At 42.5% G+C, this 21,217-nt stretch overlaps 2 protein-coding genes across 4 annotated transcripts in view; both read left to right on the forward strand.

Moving 5' to 3' along the window:
- PPP4R3A (protein phosphatase 4 regulatory subunit 3A) overlaps positions 1-8,916 on the forward strand; it is a 44,763-nt gene extending 35,847 nt beyond the window's left edge. For both annotated transcript variants that reach the window (XM_066272471.1, XM_066272472.1), the window contains exons 11-15: positions 3,313-3,482; positions 4,693-4,835; positions 5,514-5,704; positions 6,139-6,365; positions 8,198-8,916. In XM_066272471.1, coding sequence (XP_066128568.1) covers positions 3,313-3,482; positions 4,693-4,835; positions 5,514-5,704; positions 6,139-6,365; positions 8,198-8,308 — 842 coding nt within the window. In that variant the 3' untranslated portion in view covers positions 8,309-8,916. The remainder of the gene's footprint in view (positions 1-3,312; positions 3,483-4,692; positions 4,836-5,513; positions 5,705-6,138; positions 6,366-8,197) is intronic.
- Positions 8,917-17,735: 8,819 nt separating this feature from the next.
- The window catches only part of CCDC88C (coiled-coil domain containing 88C), a 133,008-nt gene continuing 129,526 nt past the window's right edge, over positions 17,736-21,217 (forward strand). For both annotated transcript variants that reach the window (XM_066273235.1, XM_066273237.1), the window contains exons 1-2: positions 17,736-17,957; positions 18,705-18,805. In XM_066273235.1, coding sequence (XP_066129332.1) covers positions 17,898-17,957; positions 18,705-18,805 — 161 coding nt within the window. In that variant the 5' untranslated portion in view covers positions 17,736-17,897. The remainder of the gene's footprint in view (positions 17,958-18,704; positions 18,806-21,217) is intronic.

The following is a 21,217-nucleotide window of genomic DNA, read 5'->3' on the forward strand; positions in this document are numbered from 1 at the left end:
TACATTTTTGTTTGTACTTATCTTAAGGTGAGTCTTAACTAATGGCATGTCATCTGTAGCTCTTTTTGTTTGTTCATTTTGTTTTCTTAGAGAAAAGTTTTTTTGCAATCATTGGCATCTTAGAGTTGAAGAATTATGCTGTATACCTGGTACTAGGGAGATTAAGGTGATTAAGACCTGGACTCAGCTGTCACAGGAGTCACAGTTTATTAGGAGGAGAGATGGTCTACAAAAATCAAGACACAACAGAAATACTACGTTGTGATGTGTTTGATCTATATTGGAAATTACATATTCTACATGAATAAGGCAGATTAGGAAAATTTTGTAAGAGTTCAGTTCTTTTGGTCGGGAGAGTGTGACATTCTTGTTTGAATACACAGTTAACGTGAAAATGTGGAAGTGTGGTGTGTTAGTGTCTGGTGTATGTAGAGCATGGGTCCCCTTGGGGAGCGGCGGGCGAGGCTAGTCCTTCAGTTTTTTCTCTCATTTGGCTTGCAGTGTTGTTGCAAAGAAAATTTCTCATAATTTAATGAGCTATGATGAGAATCATTAAAAGTTAATGAAAGTTTATAGTGTAGTAAATTTAAGCATGCCAGATAAATTTTAGTTACATTTTTTTATTGTTAATGTTTTCCAAACTAAGTTATCATTAACTGTAATTACTTCTCAAGTCACTATCAGTGTGGCTGTCTCCCCAGGAGTGAGAGTGTAGAAGCTTCTGAGAGAAGCAGCAGGCAGCAGGAACGAGCTCTTCAGGACTGGCTTTGCAGTGGACAGGAGTTTTTATCAAGGGTTTCTAAAACATGTTAAGTGTAAATTTGAGATCTAAGATATTTTTGGTCTTCTGATAAAGGAGTACTTTAAAATAAGTATACATTTTTAAGGGAGGGCTTTATGAGTAAATTTAGGTGCAAACTTGTTAGGACAAAAGATAACAAGTGGTTAAATGTGAACAGTTTGAGAGGTTGGGGAAACTTGACACTAAAGCTGCTGCTTCTTAGTTAGCATACTTTCATCATATTTAAAAACAACCAATTCAAGTTTGTAGATGAGACCAGCAATACTTTTCAAAATTTAGTCTCTCTGGGTGAGATACACACATACTATGCCCCAAATAATAGTCTCATTTCTTGGCCTTTCCAGGATTCTTGGATCCTACATTGTAGCCTTAAAGCTCATACTTTTATGATGTCTTTATTTTTCTTAAAATGTGGAAAGCTATAAGAGGAATGAAGTAAAGATGATTTTATTCAGCTTTCAGTAGTTACATATGAGGCATGGTGTCTCAGACTTAGTACGTGCAATCTCATGTTGTGTAAGGTCAAGACGGAGTACTTGGACTTGTTTTAGAGATGACTGAAAGCAAAGACAGGACCCCTGGTATGTGATAACGAGGTTGGGGGTGTGAGTGGAAGCGGAGCGTCCTTTACATTGAAAATCTGATGCCTATGCCAATTTGACCTAGCCCAAAAGCTTGCTTTAAAACCCCTTTGAGCAACTTCCTTCACAGAATGCACTGGTACATTTTTGAAAGCAACTTAATATTCAACAAACAAAGAGTAGTGGTTGGATACTTTTGATGCAGGTTTCTTTTGGGGAAGGGTTTGAGTGGAAACATCACAGTTCTCGATATAAATAAATGAGGGCAAATGGAAATGAAGAGCAAAATAAAAAGACCATTCAAACTACCTTTTGTGTACATCAGCAGTTTCTGAACAGAACTGCCCTTGAGGAGATAGTGGTGCCATCTGCATACCCTGGGTCTTAGTGAATTCTAGGAAGGGGGCTTCTTTTCACTTGCCTGGGAACTGCACGCAGACCACAGGGCTTGGCTAGTGTATGTTATGGTAGGACACAAGTCTCCACAGAGCCTGCAGAGTTGGAGTACCAATTCTTAATATGTAGCTCCTGCCTCAATTACTGAAAGCTTAAAATTTGGCCTTAGTAGCATGAGCTCTAAAGCATTGATTTTTATGCTAACAAATGGAACTGCCTAAGTTTGTCAAGTAACGTTAAAAGAAAAACCAAACTCTAAAACCATAGTTTAGTTTTGGGAAAATAAACCCTTGTTTGGGTTTGACTTAAAACACACAAAGATGCCTCTTACTGTTTAAAATGTCTTATTTCACCATGCTTATGTATTTGAAAATATTCAGTAGTTTGAAAAATAAAATGCAATTACTATTCTATAAATTATTTTGAAATTCCCTGCCCAGAGTGTCTCTTTAGAAAGAAACACTCTTATTTAAAGTTGGATTGTTAAGGCAGTTTATAATGAACTGTACCTAATTGGGCATTCACTTGTGGACCTCTTTTCTGCCAACTAAAGAAAAATTGAGCTGCTTTACTCCTCTGCCTTCCCACCCAGAAACCGTGTCAGCATGGTTGCCTGGCTACCTGCTCATGAAGGACATGATTAATAACAAATTGGCAATTTAACGAGCCACTTCCATGATCTCCAAAGAAACCAAAATACAAACACAATATTTAATCTTGCCAACCGAAGACGATGTGACTGCATGAAGTGAGTATGCTTTTTTGAACTGTTTACAATAACTGGGGCATTAACTTACTGATAATTCCATTTAGGTAAAGAGGGCTTTGTTGAAGTCTAGCTGTCTGTATATTTGGATCTTGACGAATGGTGACTTACCTCCCCATACCTCAAGATGTAAATATACCTTCTAATCTGTAAGTTAAAGCCTAATTAATTGTAAAAAGGAAAACTGAAAAAAATTAAAAAGCATACTCGCTGCAATAAGAATAGAGGACCACATTTAAAACAACATCCTCTAAATTTATTTCTAAACTGTGGGAAGGCAAATTTTGGGTCATGCAGATTTTTGTGGTTTATAGCATTTCTACAAACATCCACAAATAAACCAGTACAACCCATGAGTTCTGATGCAAAATAATAAGTGTCCAAAAATAATGATCAGATTATACAGTGGATTGCCCTAATAAAACAATGGTTTTTCTATTGTTTTGAGGTATATATATAAAAAGATATGTTTGGAATTCTCAAGTAGTATGATAGGTTAAATCTCTGCTTCATCTGTAAAGTACATTTCAGTCATTAGTAACTTACAGAATTTTTCTGGCTCTTCTAAGACTTGTGTTCTATGATGACGTGCACTACTTTTAGAATACTTTTTTTTGGTTAACCCTTTTCTAATCCTTATCTTCCAGGTTAACACTTCTGGAAGCAGTAACATCACTGCATGAAGAATTATATTTGTTAAACTTTTTTTTTAAGTCTAAAATATGGAAGGTGTGGTATGTAATTTGAACAATGCCTCTTTGTTTCAGGTGCTCTTCGTTTTAAGAGAAAGATTATTGGATTAAAAGATGAGTTTTACAACCGCTACATAATGAAAAGTTTTCTGTTTGAACCAGTAGTCAAAGCATTTCTCAACAATGGATCCCGCTACAATCTGATGAACTCTGCCATAATAGAAATGTTTGAATTTATTAGAGTGGTAGGTTCTGTACTTTCTTAGTTAGAATTTTGGTTTTAATTATTTGAGAAACTTGATGCATTATTGGTACTTTGGCTTATTTGAGTTACTATATTTAAAGAGAATTTTAAAAGAAAAGCCATGTGGCCCTGGTCGGTTAGCTCAGTGGTAGAGCGTTGGCCTGGCATGCGGGAGTCCCGGGTTCGATTCCCAGCCAGGGCACACAGGAGAAGCACCCATCTGCTTCTCCACCCCTCCCCCTCTCCTTCCTCTCTCTCTCTCTCTTCCCCTCCTGCAGTTGAGGCTCCATTGGAGCAAAGTTGGCCCGGGCGCTGAGGATGGCTCTATGGCCTCTGCCTCAGGCGCTAGAATGGCTCTGATTACAGCAGAGTGAGGCCCCAGATGGGCAGAGCATCGCTCCCTGGTGGGCGTGCTAGGTGGATCCTGGTTGGGCGCATGCGGGAGTCTGTCTGACTGCCTCCCCATTTCCAACTTCAGAAAAATACAAAAAACAAAACAAAACAAAAATAATAAAAGAAAACCCATGTTACCAAAGCTTGTGAGAAATTCAAACGAAAAAAAAATCTCTTTCAGCAGCCATGACTCCTTTTTATAGGCTAGTTTGAAAACTGCTTTAATGTCATGGTAATCATTTTAAGAAAGTAAAGTTACAGTTGATAAGTATGTGGATGTGTTTTTGTTTTAACTTTCTTGACTTTGTTTCAAACATTTCTAAAGAGCCATTTCCTAACAAACTCCTCTTGATTCTTTAATAATATGTTAGGCTAGTGGCTCTGAAACATAGGTGTATGTTTATCTGTGGTATGCTTTTTAAAATATTATGGTAAAGTATAAAATTCACCATTTTAACCATTTTTAAGTTTATAATTCAGTGGCATTAAGTGCATTTATACTGTTGTGCACCCATCACCACCATCCGTCTCCACACCTTAGTGTGGTTTAAAATATATGTGACCAGATCCTGCCCTAGATGTACTGACTTGGAATCATCTACGATGGGACCTGGGCATTTACTTGGGAAAGACCCACAGATGGTGCTGAGGTCCACCAAAAACCGGGGACTGTTACGCACGTTTTCATTGTTTGAGGATCTCTAAGGTAGTTGAATTTTATGAAGTTAAACTATTTTGGGTAGGTTTGTCAATTTACTATAATTTAGTCATATCTTTCTAAAATAACATTTCATTTCATTTTTTATTATTTTCTGTAGGAAGATATAAAATCATTGACTGCTCACGTCATTGAAAATTACTGGAAAGCACTGGAAGATGTCGATTATGTACAGACATTTAAAGGATTAAAATTGAGATTTGAACAACAAAGAGAAAGGCAGGATAATCCCAAACTTGACAGGTAAATTACCATATATTTGAGTCGATTCATTCAATGACAAGTTGCATAACAGTGACTCTTTTTTACTGCGTTTTACTCTTTGGCTTGGCAGGGGAGGAGGAAACAGCATATAGCAAAAGTTGTACTGTTCTGTGTAATGGTCAGTGTAAACGCTGTCCTGACGGTGTGGGCAGTGTGGTCTATGGGCTCTTCCTCGGACAGATAATCAGGCTAGGTGATGGAGAAGAAAAGAAAAGAATGCCACTTAAGTGGCATTGAGGCTTCATGTGTCCAAACAAATCAGAGTATTATTATCTTGTTTTGAATTACTTGAAGGTTACAAATTACTTTAAGAAATCTTATATATTTCCCCTAAATACCTGAATTCACATACTGATGGTCTATTTTAAAATCTATAAATTATGCCTTATTTGTTCCTAATGTTAAATTTAATTACTGGTCTGTAATAGTACAATTTTGATAATAGGAAGTTTGATTCCACTAGTTAACACTAGATATGGCAGAGAGTGTTTTTAAATTATATGTTGGATAAAATGTTTTTGTCCTCTTTAGTGTATATAAATCTATTTTGTCCTATTTATCAATTAAGACTATATCTAATGCAGAACAATACTTGAAGACAGACTATCTAATGAAGTCTTTAGGAGTCTATTTACTGTGCCTTCTCTTTACTCACAGTATGCGGTCCATCCTGAGGAATCATAGATATCGAAGAGATGCCAGAACACTTGAAGATGAAGAGGAGATGTGGTTTAACACAGATGAAGATGACATGGAAGACGGAGAAGCTGTAGTGTCTCCATCTGACAAAACTAAAAATGATGATGATATTATGGATCCAATAAGTAAATTCATGGAAAGGAAGAAATGTATGTTGAAAAGATAGGCAAGGAAAAATGAATTCTTTCTCACTCTAGGTTTATTGACACAATGATTAGTATCTAATTGTATGTGTCAGGACATAGATTTTAAAGACTTTGTTGCTTTATAGAGTGTGAATTAATAGCTCTGTTGTGAAGATAACGACTAAATATTCTTAATCTGACTTAAGTAAGGAGGATAATATATATTATTTCAGGAAGGGTAGGAACACTACATATAATACTGAAGGCTTCATTCCTTCTCAGTAGTAAAATCCAGTGGGTAATGGTTTATAGTATTTTGCAAAATTTTGTTCAGAAATTGTCAGTATGTCTCCCTAGCAGAAGAGTAAACTATATGTGTTTCAGTGTTACCTAATTTGGGGGGGGGGGGGTCAAAGATTGGTATGTTTGACAGCTCTTGACAATATTTTTTGTTTTAGTAAAAGAAAGTGAGGAAAAGGAGGTACTTCTGAAAACAAATCTTTCCGGCCGGCAGAGCCCAAGTTTCAAGCTTTCCCTCTCTAGTGGGACAAAGACTAACCTCACCAGCCAAGCACCTGCGTCAAGTCTGCCTGGTTCTCCAGGCTCACCTGGGTCCCCAGGGTCTCCGGGCTCTCCTGGGTCCGTCCCAAAAAATACATCTCAGACGGCAGCTATTACTACCAAGGTACGTTTCTGACTCCCGGGCTTACCTGATTCAGCTTCTTTAGTGGTGATTACGTTGTATCTGAGGGTCCCTTTGGTTACAGTCTTTTAGAACTGATTTAACATTTGTGAACTAAAATTCATTCTCCCACCACCACCTGAACTTACCTAAAGTTGGGAATTTTATTTTTTTTTACAGAGACAGAGAGACAGTGAGAGGGATAGATAGGGACAGACAGACAGGAAGGGAGAGAGGTGAGAAGCATCAATCATCAGTTTTTCATTGTGACACCTTAGTTGTTCATTGATTGCTTTCTCATATGTGCCTTGACCATGGGCCTTCAGCAGACCGAGTAACCCCTTGCTCAAGCCATCAACCTTGGGTCCAAGCTGGTGAACTTTTGCTCAAACCAGATGAGCTTGCACTCAAGCTGGCGACCTCGGGGTCTTGAACCCGGGTTTTCTGCATCCCAGTCCGACGCTCTATCCACTGCGCCACCGCCTGGTCAGGCACGAATTTTCTGAAAGGTTTTAGGAATGATACAGAAGTCTGAATACATCCTAATTTTCATTATTTGCATTTTAGAACCTTGGGTTCAGATTTGTATGGGTCAGACTATTTACAGAAATTTAAGTTTTACCTTTTTTATCAACTTTCCCAATTAATACCAACATAAAGACTATGGAGAGGCCCTGGCTGGTTGGCTCAGCGGTAGAGCGTTGGCCTGGTGTGCGGGGGACCCGGGTTCGATTCCCGGCCAGGGCACATAGGAGAAGCACCCATTTGCTTCTCCACCCCCCGCCCCTCCTTTCTCTCTGTCTCTTCCCCTCCCGCAGCCAAGGCTCCATTGGAGCAAAGATGGCCCGGGCTCTGGGGATGGCTCCTTGGCCTCTGCCCCAAATGATAGAGTGGCTCTGGTCGCGGCAGAGCGACACCCTGGAGGGGCAGAGCATCGCCCCCTGGTGGGCAGAGCGTTGCCCCTGGTGGGCGTGCCCAGTGGATCCCGGTCGGGCATGGTCGGGCGCATGCGGGAGTCTGTCTGACTGTCTCTCCCCGTTTCCAGCTTCAGAAAAAGGAAAAAAAAAAAAAAAAAGACTTTATGGAGAAAAGATAATCTAAATATCTAGACACCCCTAACTTTAAAAATAAAGTGTATAAATTTTGCTAAGCAAGGTTTACAAAAAAGAATTACTCTTCTATTAGTAAGATTTCATATAAAATGTATTAAAATTTTAACACCAGAAATGTAGGAAAGGAGTCTCAGAATGAAAATCAATTCTTTTGAGTGCCTTATGCTGCCCTGGATCAGCCTAACAGACTGGCATTTGGGACTCATTGATCTAAATCAGGAATATAATGCCCACCCACATGTGAGCATTCCTGTGTTGTGAGCAGGAGACCCCTAAGGGCTAAAACAGAACGGACAGGCTCAGGGTGAGAATGGTGAATTTTTCCTGTCGCTACTACATGGAAGCCCAGATGAAATGATGGGGAGGAGATAGGGCTAGTTCACTTTCCTAAAGTCTTACTGTCTTCATTTCTAGTCATCTGTTTATCTTCTGTAGTTTATTTTTATACAGTTGGTTAATTTTAAAAACATTCTAAGTGTAATGATTAATGTTTTTCTCTCCTGGGTAATTTATTAGGATTATAAATTTCTAAATTTTACTGTTTTATTTTGGAAAATTTAGGAAATACATAAAAATAATGAATTTTAGTTATATATAATCTCTCCACCCAGAAATGACCATGATTGTATATTGAGGTAGAGGTGGTGGTCTGTGTCCTTTATCTAGACTTAAAATGTGTTGAAAATAAGGTGTTTTCTTTAAATAATCCTTGTTTCTGAACAGGGAGGCCTTGTCGGTCTGGTAGATTATCCTGATGATGATGAAGATGATGATGAGGATGAAGACAAGGAAGACACGCTACCATTGTCAAAGAAAGCAAAGTTTGAGTCATAATAATGGCAACTGCCTACAATCAGTACCTGTTGACAAAAACTGGTTCTCTACCCCTACCCCCTACAAAATCCACAACAAAGCAGTGGTCTCTTGTGAATGACTGACACAGATCAGCTTCCCACATTTGACTTCTGCTCATCAAGTGCCAATTCAATGGAGCAGGAGGAGGGGATATTATACATTAGGGGAAAGATGTAAGCCTTTGAGCTCTCCAGCTTGGACCACACATTGCCCTTTTCTCAGGGAAGGAAATGGAAACATAAAGCCAACAGGGCAGGGGTTTGTAAGTGGAACTCTGGATTGACTGGTCAGTTGCTACAATCAGAATATGCTTTCTCGGACCATGTTTGGGACTCAGAAGAATAGGCTTTTCGGCTACAATTCTTCAGTAGTTAAGAATGCCAGCAGTTTCTTTGTATAAAGAGACCTGCCTTTAAAATCGTACATTCTGAACATTTTAGTCAAGCCACAACAGGTTTGGAAAACCTTTGGGGGAGGGGCGAATATAAAGTTTCCTCTTTTTTATCTGTTCCCTTTGCCCTTCAAACTGCAGATTTTTTTAAAGTGGGGATTTGTCCCTACTTGATTAAAGATTGAGTGGAATTCTAGATGTGGTCATTTGTGTCATAATTTTTTTGTTTCATTTTGTTTTTGGTTTTTTGCTCCCCTGAGTGTATGCTTAGTTGAGTATATATATATATTTGGGACCATTAAAACTTTTTTTGATGTAATATAACCTAACGTTGTGCTGGTACCTGTTTCACCATGTGTAATTTTTGTTCTACATCACTTTCTTAATTTGTTTAGAGTTTTATGAAAGATGGTATAATTTTTATTGACAAAAGCAAAGTAATCTTACAACTATGTGCATACAAAAGCAATATTTTGTGACTAAATATTTTATATTAAAATTTACATCAGCAACTGTCTTGAGAATTCAGGGAAGCAGAGTGGAATTTAAAATCTCAACAGTTTTGTTAAACCTAGAACCGTGAAATTAGTATTCCAAAGAGATTCTGAAACTTCGTATCTTGGGGAAATGACGGTACATTAAATCAAAATTGAGGATGGATGATTTAAAAATAACACTTTTGAATAATAAAAGAAAAGCGAAGAGTAAGACAAACTGTATTAATTGTATGTTTTTTTGTTCTTTTTAACTACTGCCTGGAATAGCAGCTGGAATTGAAGGTGGTGGTTCCTAAATAAATACACGGCCAGGGGACCATCAGATACCACCCTACTGAAGCAGTATTTCAAAGTAGGGTCTTTTATTTTCTTAGGTGTGCTAAAGATTATTTTAAGGGGATGAAAATAGGTATCTCGATTCCACATACCCCCACTTTAAGGGAGGGCTTTAGAACTTACTGAAGAATGTATTTGCAAATGTGAACAAAACTTCCTATCCAGGAAAGGGTACTGTGTTAAGTATCATATACTTTGAGTATCTCTTAAGCACTGTGTGCTTTTTTTGCATTAGTCCTCAGTAAGTTCTAATTTGTGGCACCAAAAACAAGGTTGTATTGAACAGCTGGACAGAAAACCAGAAAGCAACATTTGCTCTAATCATGAAAATTTTTGTTGTTAGCTAGTGACTTTTTTAATAGAAAACCTGAATGCATAAGAGTTTAAGTGTGCTTCACTACAGTGTAGAGCTACTTCTGAGTCATAAGTTCTGGCTATTAATAATTGATTGAATTCATTGTGCAAATAAAGAGAAGAAAAAATAGGATCTAAGTTAATTATATTATGTCTTCTTTGTTACCTAGAAAGTACCATGTGAAATGTTTGTGCTTTAAAAATAGTTTAAACTTACCTTTCAAACTGACTCGGAACACTTATTTGCCTTCGTATTCTGAGGGTTCGTGGGTAGAGGGAAGAAGCATCCCTTGTCTTCTTCAACTGTCTGTATGTTTTTAAGAAAGATGTTAACTGTTGGCCTTCAACATTTAAGAAACGCCCTTCTGTGGATGGACTGTTGTGTCTCCGTAGGGATTGTGGCTACTGAAGCAGAAGTTTGGCACTGGTTGCTATAATAGGAGAAAGGAGTCTAAAATAGCTTGTCATTTCATTGAGGAAGACTGTTAGCTAGTAATACAGCATCTGAACCTGACACAGTTCCACCTGACTCCAAAGTCCATGCTCGTACACATGCATAATGTAAATACAATGATGTGAATATGTTTGATGTTTTAATGGTGCTTACTGGTTCTTTTGCTCATTTTGTAATGTTTAAAATGAAAAATATTTACTTCTCAAAGCAATTATGAAACAATTTCTGAAAAGATAAGTAAGTGAATTGCTGCAGGAAACACCTGACATCCTGACTTGCCTGGAAACTCGGCCCTGGCTTTGCTTTGCTTTTTTTTTTTTTTTTAATACAGACAGAAGCTTGATGGTTTTCCCCTGCCTACCGATTGTATTCAGATCCTTCATTTTGTCCCTAGGAACTCCCAATTTGTGTCAATTTTTGTGAATTTGGAAAAGGGGAGGCGGAGAGCAGGGCAGAAACATCCCTCCTGGTTTTGTTCTTAATTGATGTAAGCAGTGGTCTCTATAAAGCTTGCAAAATTCTGTTGGCAGGGTCAAACTGGAAGATTTCTTCTTTAAGTGGAACTTTTCAGAGTGTTTACAATTTCTAGTGTTTACCATGAAAATCTTGGTTTAAATAGAATTGTTGAAATCCCTTTTGGAGGAAAACTTGAGGACCTTCAAAATTCTAGCCCTGGCCGGTTGGCTCAGCGGTAGAGCGTCGGCCTAGCGTGCGGAGGACCCGGGTTCGATTCCCGGCCAGGGCACACAGGAGAAGCGCCCATTTGCTTCTCCACCCCTCCGCCGCGCTTTCCTCTCTGTCCCTCTCTTCCCCTCCCGCAGCCAAGGCTCCATTGGAGCAAAGATGGCCCGGGCGCTGGGGATGGCTCTGTGGCCTCTGCCTCAGGCGCTAGAGTGGCTCTGGTCGCAACATGGCGACGCCCAGGATGGGCAGAGCATCGCCCCCTGGTGGGCAGAGCGTCGCCCCTGGTGGGCGTGCCGGGTGGATCCCGGTCGGGCGCATGCGGGAGTCTGTCTGACTGTCTCTCCCTGTTTCCAGCTTCAGAAAAATGAAAAAAAAAAAAAAATTCTTACCAGGTTATATTAAATTTGTCATGACATCCATTTTGAACAAGAGGATTAGAAAAGGTTAAAGGATGGAGTATTGTTTACCATTATACTGAAACAGACAACATGAGGCAATGGGGCAGCCATCTGTCCGCATGTTGTGATTCCCAATGCTAGATCCCTTTGAGTTTTCTCTCCTTGTCCCTTATGTTTCACCTTGGCTCTTTTGAATGAAACTGTTAGCCTCTCTTCAGACACGTCTTAACTACTGGAGTCAGATGTCTTGTTCCTCAAAATAGCTCTGGTTGGGGACAACTTTCATTGACCTTTCACTCTCCTAGGTACAGTATTCCATGGACTCAGTGAATAGTGATTTCTTCAACACGATGTTAAATAGGTTTTTGTTTCGCATCTTTCTATTCCCACCATTCCAAAATACTGCCTGGTTAGGGCACACCTTACCTGCCAATTCCGTGGACCCCTTTTCATCCTTAACACTACTTAACAGCATTTACTGCTGTCCAGTCTCCTTGATCGTTCTCTTGGCTCTGGTTGTACCATGTGCTTTAATGACCTTTCTATCTTGTCATAGCTCCCTTCTTTACCCCTTAAATGCTAGGATTCACTAGGGTTCAATCTTGGGTATACATCTTCCCAAACTCCAGCCAGACCACATTACTTGTGTGTTCCTGACCCAATTGTGCCATGCCCTAAAAGATACAGCCATTGTGTGTCCCTCAACTCTTCCTGCTTTGCCTGCTGATGAACTCATATTCACCTTCCAACGTACCAGAAGTGTTCTCTGAGAGAATACTTCTCTTTCCTCATAGGAAGGGTATGTTACAGCATTTTTAACTTGGTAATTCCTGGTATCTAGCATGACACCTAACCCAGTGTTTTTCAACCGCCAATCTGTGAGAAGTCTTGTGCCAGTCCGTGAAAGAGTTAACCATCTTGATGTATGAAGGTTATAGACCCAATGCTTATAGACTCATAATCTTCATACATCAGGGTGGTTAACTTTTGTGGGCTGGCACCAGGCAGATCAGTGGTTGGAACACAGTGGCCTAGCCCACAAGTGGATCTCCAAGTGTTTACTGGATAAATGATCGGAAGACCAAGTATGGCACACAGACTGTATAGACTGGAAAAGCCTTTTAGCTGATGCCCTTGCACAGTCAAAGGCTTGATTCGGTCTTGACCACAAAATTCCCTCTTGTGGATATAAAGGGAGGACTCGAGACTTCTGTCCTTTCTACCTCTGCATGTTAAGTTAGTAATAAGAACAGAGTATTTTAGGTTCAGAAATTTACCCACTCCTTGACTCATTTCAAATCAAGTTCTTATTTCTAAGTTTTTCTGGTTGATTCATCCCTGGCTCCAGCACCTCTTACTCCTGCTCTTACTGGTATTTGGTCATAAGTCACATGGAAGTACAGACCTTTGCCTTTTGTCGCCAGACCTAGGCATGAGCTGTATTTCACAGACCACTACTAGTCTGATGTTTACTAAGTATGCGCTAAAACTTGTTAGCATCTTGGTATATTTCCTGGAATGTAGCTCCTAGAAGGCGGACCCAGGTTTATATGATTCTCTCTGTACAGCAGCATAGATTGTGGTTAGGTCCATAGCAGAATTCACCAGAAGGAAACAGACGGTTAGCTCCCTGACATCTTGATTTTTTTGGATCCGACACCAAAAGCAAAGGCAACCAAAGCAAACATTAAAAATGGGACGTCAAATAAAGCTACCGCAAAGGAAATCAACAAAATGGAAAAACCTGAATGGGAGAAAAATATTTGTAAATCATAGCAGGTAAGAGGATTAGTAATATCCAAAATATATAAAAAATTTATAGAACTCAATATCAAAAACAATCAAATCCAATTTAAAAACGGAGCCTGCCCTGTGGTGGCACAGTGGATAAAGTGACGACCTGGAAAGCTGAGGTTGCCAGTTTGAAACCCTGGGCTTGCCTAGTCAAGGCACATATGGGAGTTGATGCTTCCTGTTCCTCTCCTCTATCTTCTCTAAAATGAATAAAGCCTTTAACACAGCGGTTCTCAACCTGTGGGTCTCGACCCCAGCGGGGGTCGAACGACCAAAACACAGGGGTCGCCTAAAGCCATCGGAAAATACATATTTATTATACAATACATTTTTAAATAAAATATGTATTTCCAAAGCTACAGCAATCAAAATAGTGTGGTATTGGTATAAAGACAGATACACCAATGGAATAGAGTCTAGAAATAAACACTATTCTATATGATCAGCCGATTTAACAAGGGTACTAAGACCTTTCAGTGGGGAAAGGTCTGTCTTTTCAACAAATTGTATGGGAAAAACTGGATAGTCACATGCAAAAGAATGAAGTTGGGCCCTTAAAATGGACCAAGGGCCTAAAACTAATATCTAAAATAATAAAACTGGGCCTCACCTGTGGTGGTGCAGTGGATAAAGCGTTGATCTGGAAATGCTGAGGTCGCCGGTTCAAAACCTTGGGCTTGCCTGGTCAAGGCACATATGGGAGTTGATGCTTCCAGCTCCTCCCCCCTGTCTGTCTCTCTCTCTCTCCCCCTCCTCTCCTCTCCTCTCCTCTCTAAAATGAATAAAAAAAAATAAAGAGTATTTCAAAAAATAAAAATAAATAATAAAATAAAATAATAAAACGGCCTGACCTGTGGTGGTACAGTGGATAAAGCATCCACCTGGAATGCTCAGGTCACTGGTTCGAAACCCCAGGCTTGCCCGGTCAAAGCACATACAAGAAGCAACCACTACGAGTTGATGCTTCCTGCTTCTCTCTGCATCTTTCTATATATATCCTCTCTCTAAAATCAATAAATTAAATCTTTAAAACAATAGAAATAAAATAAAACTCTCAGAAGAAAATGTAACACCAAAACTTCATGACATTGAATTTGGCAATGATTTCTTAGGGTATCAAAGACAAATCCAACAACAAAGTAGACAAACTGGATGTTATGAAAAACATTTTTAAAAATTTGTTCAAGAGACACTATCCACAAAGTAAAATGGTAACTCAAAGAACTGGAGAAAATATTTGCAAGTCACATCTGATATGGGGTTAATATAAAAAACAGAGAACTACTACAACTCAAATTTTAAAAAAATTCAAAAATGGGCAAATGACTGAAATAGACATTTCTCCAAAGAAGATATATGAATGGCTATTAAGCACATGAAAGGACACTCACCATCATTACTCATTAGGATAATGCAATTCAAAACTACAATGAGATCCCACCACAAAGCCGTTAGGATGGCTATTATCAAAATCAACCAGAAAAGGAAGTGTTGGCAAGAATGTGGAGACACTGGAACCTCTGAGCACTGCTTTGTAAAAGGGTCTAGCTGCCCTGGAGAACACTGTGGAAATTCCTCAAAAATAAAACATAGCATTACCATATGATCCAGCAACCCCACAACACCCAAAAGAACTGAAAGCAGGGTTGTGAATAGGTATAATACAACTGTGTTCATAGCAAAATTATTCACATTAGCTAAAACATGGAAGCAACACAAGTGTCCATTGTCAAAGGGACAAGCAAAATGTGACATACAACGGAATATTGTCTAGCTTTAAAATGTAGGAAAATCCTGCAATATGCTACAACATGGATGAACCTTGAGGACATTAGGATAAATTCAGTTAGCCAGTCACAAAAAGATAAACACAAATACTACATGATTTCACTTATATGAGGTAGTAGAATAGACAAAATCATCAAGGCGGAGAGTGGAACGGGACTGCCAGGGGCTGGGGGAGGGGAGAATGGGAGTTACTTTTGAATAGGTACAGTTTCAGATTTACAAGATGAAACTGATGGGGACGAATGGTGGTGATGACTGTATGACAGTGTGAGTGTATTTAATACCAGTGGACTGTACATATAAAAATGGTTACAATGGTAAACTGTGTATTTTAACAATAAAAAATAATTTACATTATGACAGTAATATATGCTCATAACAAAAATCAAATACAGACACATTAAAAAATAGCCACTCTTCCCTCCCCCAAGTTGCACAAATAATTTAAACTCCTATCAGGTATCATAGAGATGACATTAGCTTATACTGCTAAGCCAGCATTTTCTGAGAGGGGTGAAAATTCCTTTATCAGAATGAAGATCATAATTACAATATTGCTTCTGTTTAGGAAACAATGTATAAAGAAGAAAAATTATTTTTTTTGATGCAGAAATTAAAGACAAGAATATTAAAACAAAGGGTCAAGTCTTAGATGAAGTGAAAGCCAAGAGGGCCACTGCTTAGTGGTTAGTACATGATCCATGTGTCTGTTCTCTGAAGCTATGTCCCAACTTGATGGAGACGTAGAGGGAAATAAGTTACTAAAGTCGTGGTAGAACAGGGCAGAAGAGACGGTGATTATAAACCCTTTTCCATGCATCACCTTCAACTTCAAAATTATAAAGTCATACATGGAAAATGTCCTTTCTCTGATGTTAGGGATTAAGAGACTTTTGAGAAATAACTTGTCCAAGTCATCCGCTTTTCAAAGCCTTCCAACCCTGTAGCCTCAGCACCATTCAGTTTACAAGGCCAGGAACAAGGATGCTGAGTCAGTTCCTGAATGGTAGGCGGTCTCTGGCCAATGAACTGTTGAAACATCAGTGATGTGAGCCCAAAACAAATTCCTGACCTGGCTGAGGCCTAGGTACCATCAACACCTCCAGGGACAAATTCTCTCACTGAGATGGGAAATGATTTCACTGTCAGAAAGGTTTTGTCCAATGTATTATAGTATGGTGAAAGATTATGCTTATTAAACTAATAAATGACTTTAAAGATCCCCTACTTCGTTTAACAAAAGAATTAGGGTCAGTGTGAAAACAATTCTAGCCACACACACAAGCATCCCTTTACAGAACGGGCCTTCTAAATAAAAATGGGTGTGGCTACAATTAAACTTAACCAATTTTATGATATGGGCATTTAAGGTATTAAGGAACTACTGAATTTCTGGTGCACAAGAAAACCACATAGGCTCGAAGTTTTAGTTCATCCGCAGTCTCCTACTTCCTGTTCCATCACTCTAATTCCACACTTCTCTTTAGAAACCCCTAACTGTCCATTTGGATCCTGGGGCCACACCTCCTCGCCAGCCCACAACCTGCGATAAAACTCGGATGCAATACCACCTCTCACCTGCAGATGCCGCAGCCCTAACACTCAATGGAGCCAACTTTCAAATTACTAACAACCCATCCGCAGCCATTTAGCGCATACTGGATACTTGACGAACAGTGCGCTAGATGCTTCAGGTCAACCCTGCACCCGTTGGCTCATACGGGTAACTCCTGAGAATTAGATACATTAAATCGTATAAAGTTCTTTGAACAGTGATAATATAGTGTGAAATTATTACCACTCTAAGTTGAGGTGGCAGAGAAGGACAGGAGCTCGGATCTACTGCCGCTGGTTCAGCAGTGAGGTCTGGGCCCAGGGCTTACTTTCCATCCAGTTTGGGGTCTTTGTCCTTTCTCCAGTCGCTTGCCACCAAGATGCTGCTATGCCCCCCAGGTTGGAATCTGGAATTTGGCTCCTATCCGGCAAAGTGGCGGTGGGGTTGGGGGCTGGGGGGAGGGGGTGTTGGCACATATGGGCTTGGCCCAGGTCGGTGCGGCCACAGAACTTCTAGCGGGCAGCCAGCCCGGGAGGTGGCACTGTGATGCGCAAAAGGTCGCTTCCTTACGGTCTAAACTCAATCCAAACTTTCCTCCTTTGACCTCAGGGCCTGCGCCCCACCTGCCAGAGAGACCCACCGCGGCACGTAGGCGCGCGCACTGGCCCTCCCGGCGGTGCGAGGGGCCGCACCTGCCTAGGGCTTGCTGTCTCGGGGTCGGGCTCCACTGTGTCCCCGCGTACTGCCGGCCGGAGGCAACCTCGGCGGGGCAGGACGCCCCAGTCCTCCGCACGCACCTGGGGAGGCACGAGAGGAGGGCAGCGCCCGCACACTCAGGTTGGCACTTGGCGCTCGGGCCTCGCGGAAAACGCACGCGCGCAAGGAGGCGCCACGTGCTGGGGCCCAGAGCGCGCGGAGGCTGCGCTTGGCGGCCACCCACGTGCGGTCCGCCGGGCTCTGCCACTCGGACTCTTAATACCAAACGCACGTGCGCGCCGCCGCCCGCTCCCCGCGCCCAGCTCAGCCCGGGCCCGGTTGCCGGGCAGACACCGCGAGGCGGCGCACCGGCCGCCTAGGGCTGCCGAGGGGCGGGGCCGCGCCCGCATTGTTCCTCCCCGAGAGGCCGGCCCTCCTCTTCCCTTAGCCCCGGGCGGGGCGCGGGGCCGCCGGAGCCGCGGAACGTGGGCTCGCGCCCCGCCTTTGTCTCCCGGGCGCGAGCTGAGCTGCCGTCGCCCCGCTCCCGCCGCTCGCTGCCAGAGCCGCTTTGTGCCGCGGAGCGGGGGACGGGGGCGCGGAGCCGGCGGTTGTAGCGTCAGCATGGACGTGACCGTCTCGGAGCTCCTGGAGCTCTTTCTGCAGAGCCCGCTGGTGACCTGGGTGAGTGCGCCCGACTCCCCGCCCCATTGTTGGTGCACCAGCTCCTCTCCCGTCCACCGGCGGTCGCCGCAGACCAGACCCGCCCGGGACTCGGGGGACTCAGCAAGTGTTCTCGGCCGGGGTCGTGGTCCGTACCTTCGGGTCCGGAGGCGTTTCCAACTCCGGAGTCGGCGTACGGGGTGCAGGACCCCGCGGAGCTCCCGGCCCGGGCTGAGAGTGGGTACACCTGTTCCCGCCGGGGTGCTGGGCTGCGGGCCCAGGAGTCAACAAGGTCCGAGTGGTCACCCCGGCCCCTGCAGCTTGACCACTCGGGAAAGGGACCCACCCCCCCAAAATATCCTCGTGTAGTTTTTGAACCCGAGATCAGCCGGTGCATGGCGGTGACGGGTGGGGATTGGGTGTCCGAGTGGGAACATGTACAGGCTGGGGTGGGCACAGTGATTTCCAATGGATCTGGGACGTGAGAAATTTATTGAAAAGTCCCTTTTATTTTTCTTTTTTCTTCTTCTGGGACGCTGGGGGGAAGTGGCGAGGAAGTTTTCCTCCTGCTGTCTCGCGTCCGTTGCCTGGAGCGGGCCGGGAGAGAGGCCCTAGAGAAGGGTCGGCTCGGTGCCTGCTGAAGCGTGGGCAGGCGTTGGGTGACCCCCTTCGGACCACACGGGCCCTGCCCACCTTGGCCCTGGAGAGCCTCAGACTGGGCGCGGGGTGACTTTTCCTGCCTTTCTCTCCTCATCCCTCTCCTCGCAGGTGAAAACTTTGGGGCCATTCGGAAGCGACAACCAGGACAACTTGACTATGTACATGGATTTAGTGGATGGCATCTTTTTGAACCAAATCATGTTGCAAATGTAAGTTGTTGTTACAGACGGAGGAAGGACAAAAACGATACTTTGGAAAGTTTAATTTCAAGTTGTAGAATGGGAACCAGAGGTTGCAATGGGAGAGTTCTTTGCACGTGGGGCCAGTGGTTTCTCAGTATAAGTGCCTTTTTGCCGCCATACGTTAGGGTATGAAGAACACCAGGGTGGGGTTGGCAGCTTGTGTGATGAAGGAAATGTGGAATTGAAAGACTGTCAGACACTTGGTGTAGATAGTACAGTTAACTTCAAACTCAGGTACTTAATGTGGTTTAAGCAATGAAACTTTAAAAAAAAACAAAACTTTTAGGGGTCAAGGAACTGTAACGGACAGTGTCTGGTTACAGGAAGTGTCAGGGGTGGGTCGGCAGCATCTGTGAGTGACTAAGGTTTCACTCTTGGTTAGAATGCCTATGTTTCTGAGCTCCGTTTCATTTCATCTTCCATTTTCAGTTGCTCCGTAGCAAGGGCGGCTGGTTAAGTTTCTTCTCCTGAGCTGGATTGCAGGTCACTGTGTTAGGAGAAGCACAGGGAGTCAAAAGGCTGTGGTGCTTTTTTGGAGTATGCATCTTAAACAGGGTCTTGGTGCGAGTTGTACTTGTTAGCATGTATGTGTGACCACATCCTTTCCTGTTGCTGAATTCTGCAGAGCCTGTCTGATTGACAGCCTGCCACATGTAGGTGTTGGCTCCCACTGCTGCGCTCTGTTTTTAACTCAGAAACTGCAAGGGATATAGTCGAACTTAGTGTCAGTGTGATTCATAGGCACTTGAAGGAAAAGGAAACATCCTAATGTTCTCCGTGGGTCAACCTCTTATGCTCACCTCCCCACCTGCAGCTAAGCAAGTTGTCATATTTGAGTATAAACCCTTTAGGTGATGAGAATCCATTTCTTCTGTGACCCATGCAGGAGAAGGAGGAGTTAGCTTTGGCAGATTCAGAAATTGGTTTAAATAGACTTACCTAAGAAGGTCTGTTTTAAAAAATTTCCCAAGAACATTGCTCTTTTTGTCTCAATAAGTCATGAAGTGTCATGCTGAGGAAGAGACACTTGAATCCTGATAGTTTTTCTCCCAAAAGCACTACCAATCTTACCGATCCTGTATTTGGTTAGATTCTAAACGACTAATCTGTTAGCTTTGGCAGCACTTATCCCGGAACATTGATGAGAATGAGTTTTCCTGGGGTTGTCCCGTGGCATAACCAAGTTCTGGTGATGACCCCTCTATTTTGTTAGACCCCAAAATCACGGGATTCCATTGGTGCCGTCGATCAGTGGATCTGCAACCTGTCCTTACCCAAGCCCAAGACTGTTTAATTAAAAAAACCAGCAGTGCCCCAGCCTTTTCATTGGGCTTTTACACCCAGGCGGAGAGGGAACAAAAGCCCTGGGACTGTTTCTCTTTCTTCCCTGACCTTTGGAATTCCTGAAGCTTTTACCACTTGCTTGTAAATCAGGAAAGCCTGTTGGGCGGTGCTTTGAGCTATTCCAGCTCATCACTCCTTCACACTTGGCCCATGGCTAAATTCCCTGTGAAGGCCTTCTTCCCTCCCCTTGACAGTTTCAGATGTTATTTTCTCCTCTCTGATTTGCTGAGGTCATCAGTCTAGAAGTGGGAGCTGAGAAGTGTGCGGGTCTTCAGGGCCTTAGGCAGTGCTTCTGGGTCCTTCTGCCCAGGGCCAGGCACAGAAAAGGGACAACAGAAAGTTGTTTGGGTGGCTGGCTCTCCAGGACGAGGTAATCAGGAGAGAGTGGCACCGATAGCAAGCAGCGCCTGGCTTACTGATTGGGTGTTCAGGAGGCGCTGCCTGGGTTGGTAGAAATAAGAACAGCTGTAGCCTCCAGAAGTAGGTGGGGGTTGACTGAAATCTATAGGAGAACTTCGGGGACAGGTAGAAGTTTTCTGTATATTAACTGGAGTGTTTCATTTTTCAAAACTCATCAAGCTATAACTGAAGATACATGCATTTTACTCTAGTAAAAATTTCCTCAATTAAATAAAAAGCATTCCAGCTAGCTCTAGTGTCAACACTTAGGTAGCCAGCCTGGGGTTGAGTCCAGGCATCTCATGCTAGCTGCCTGACGCTGGGCATGGCACTCAGCTCCTCAGTTCCCTCCGCTGTAAAACGGAGAGTAAAGTACCTCCCTGAAGAGATGGTTGTGAGGGTTAAATGAGATGATGCACTTCCTAAATGCTAACACATTAAATGGTGTTAGCGTCAGTTTAACATTCGTGTTGACGCCATCTTAACCCAGAAGGGATTTGGGGCACCCTATCAGAGTTGGGGTTCTTTTCTTCAGTTGTCCCCGCAGTCCTGGACTCCCAGATTACTGCATGATCCTAGCCTTTGCCCTCTCCCGGTGAGATCTGGGGCAAAGCTGGACTCTGGGACCCATGTCCT

The sequence above is a fragment of the Saccopteryx bilineata genome, chromosome 4, assembly GCF_036850765.1.
Source record: "Saccopteryx bilineata isolate mSacBil1 chromosome 4, mSacBil1_pri_phased_curated, whole genome shotgun sequence".
NCBI lineage: Eukaryota > Metazoa > Chordata > Mammalia > Chiroptera > Emballonuridae > Saccopteryx > Saccopteryx bilineata.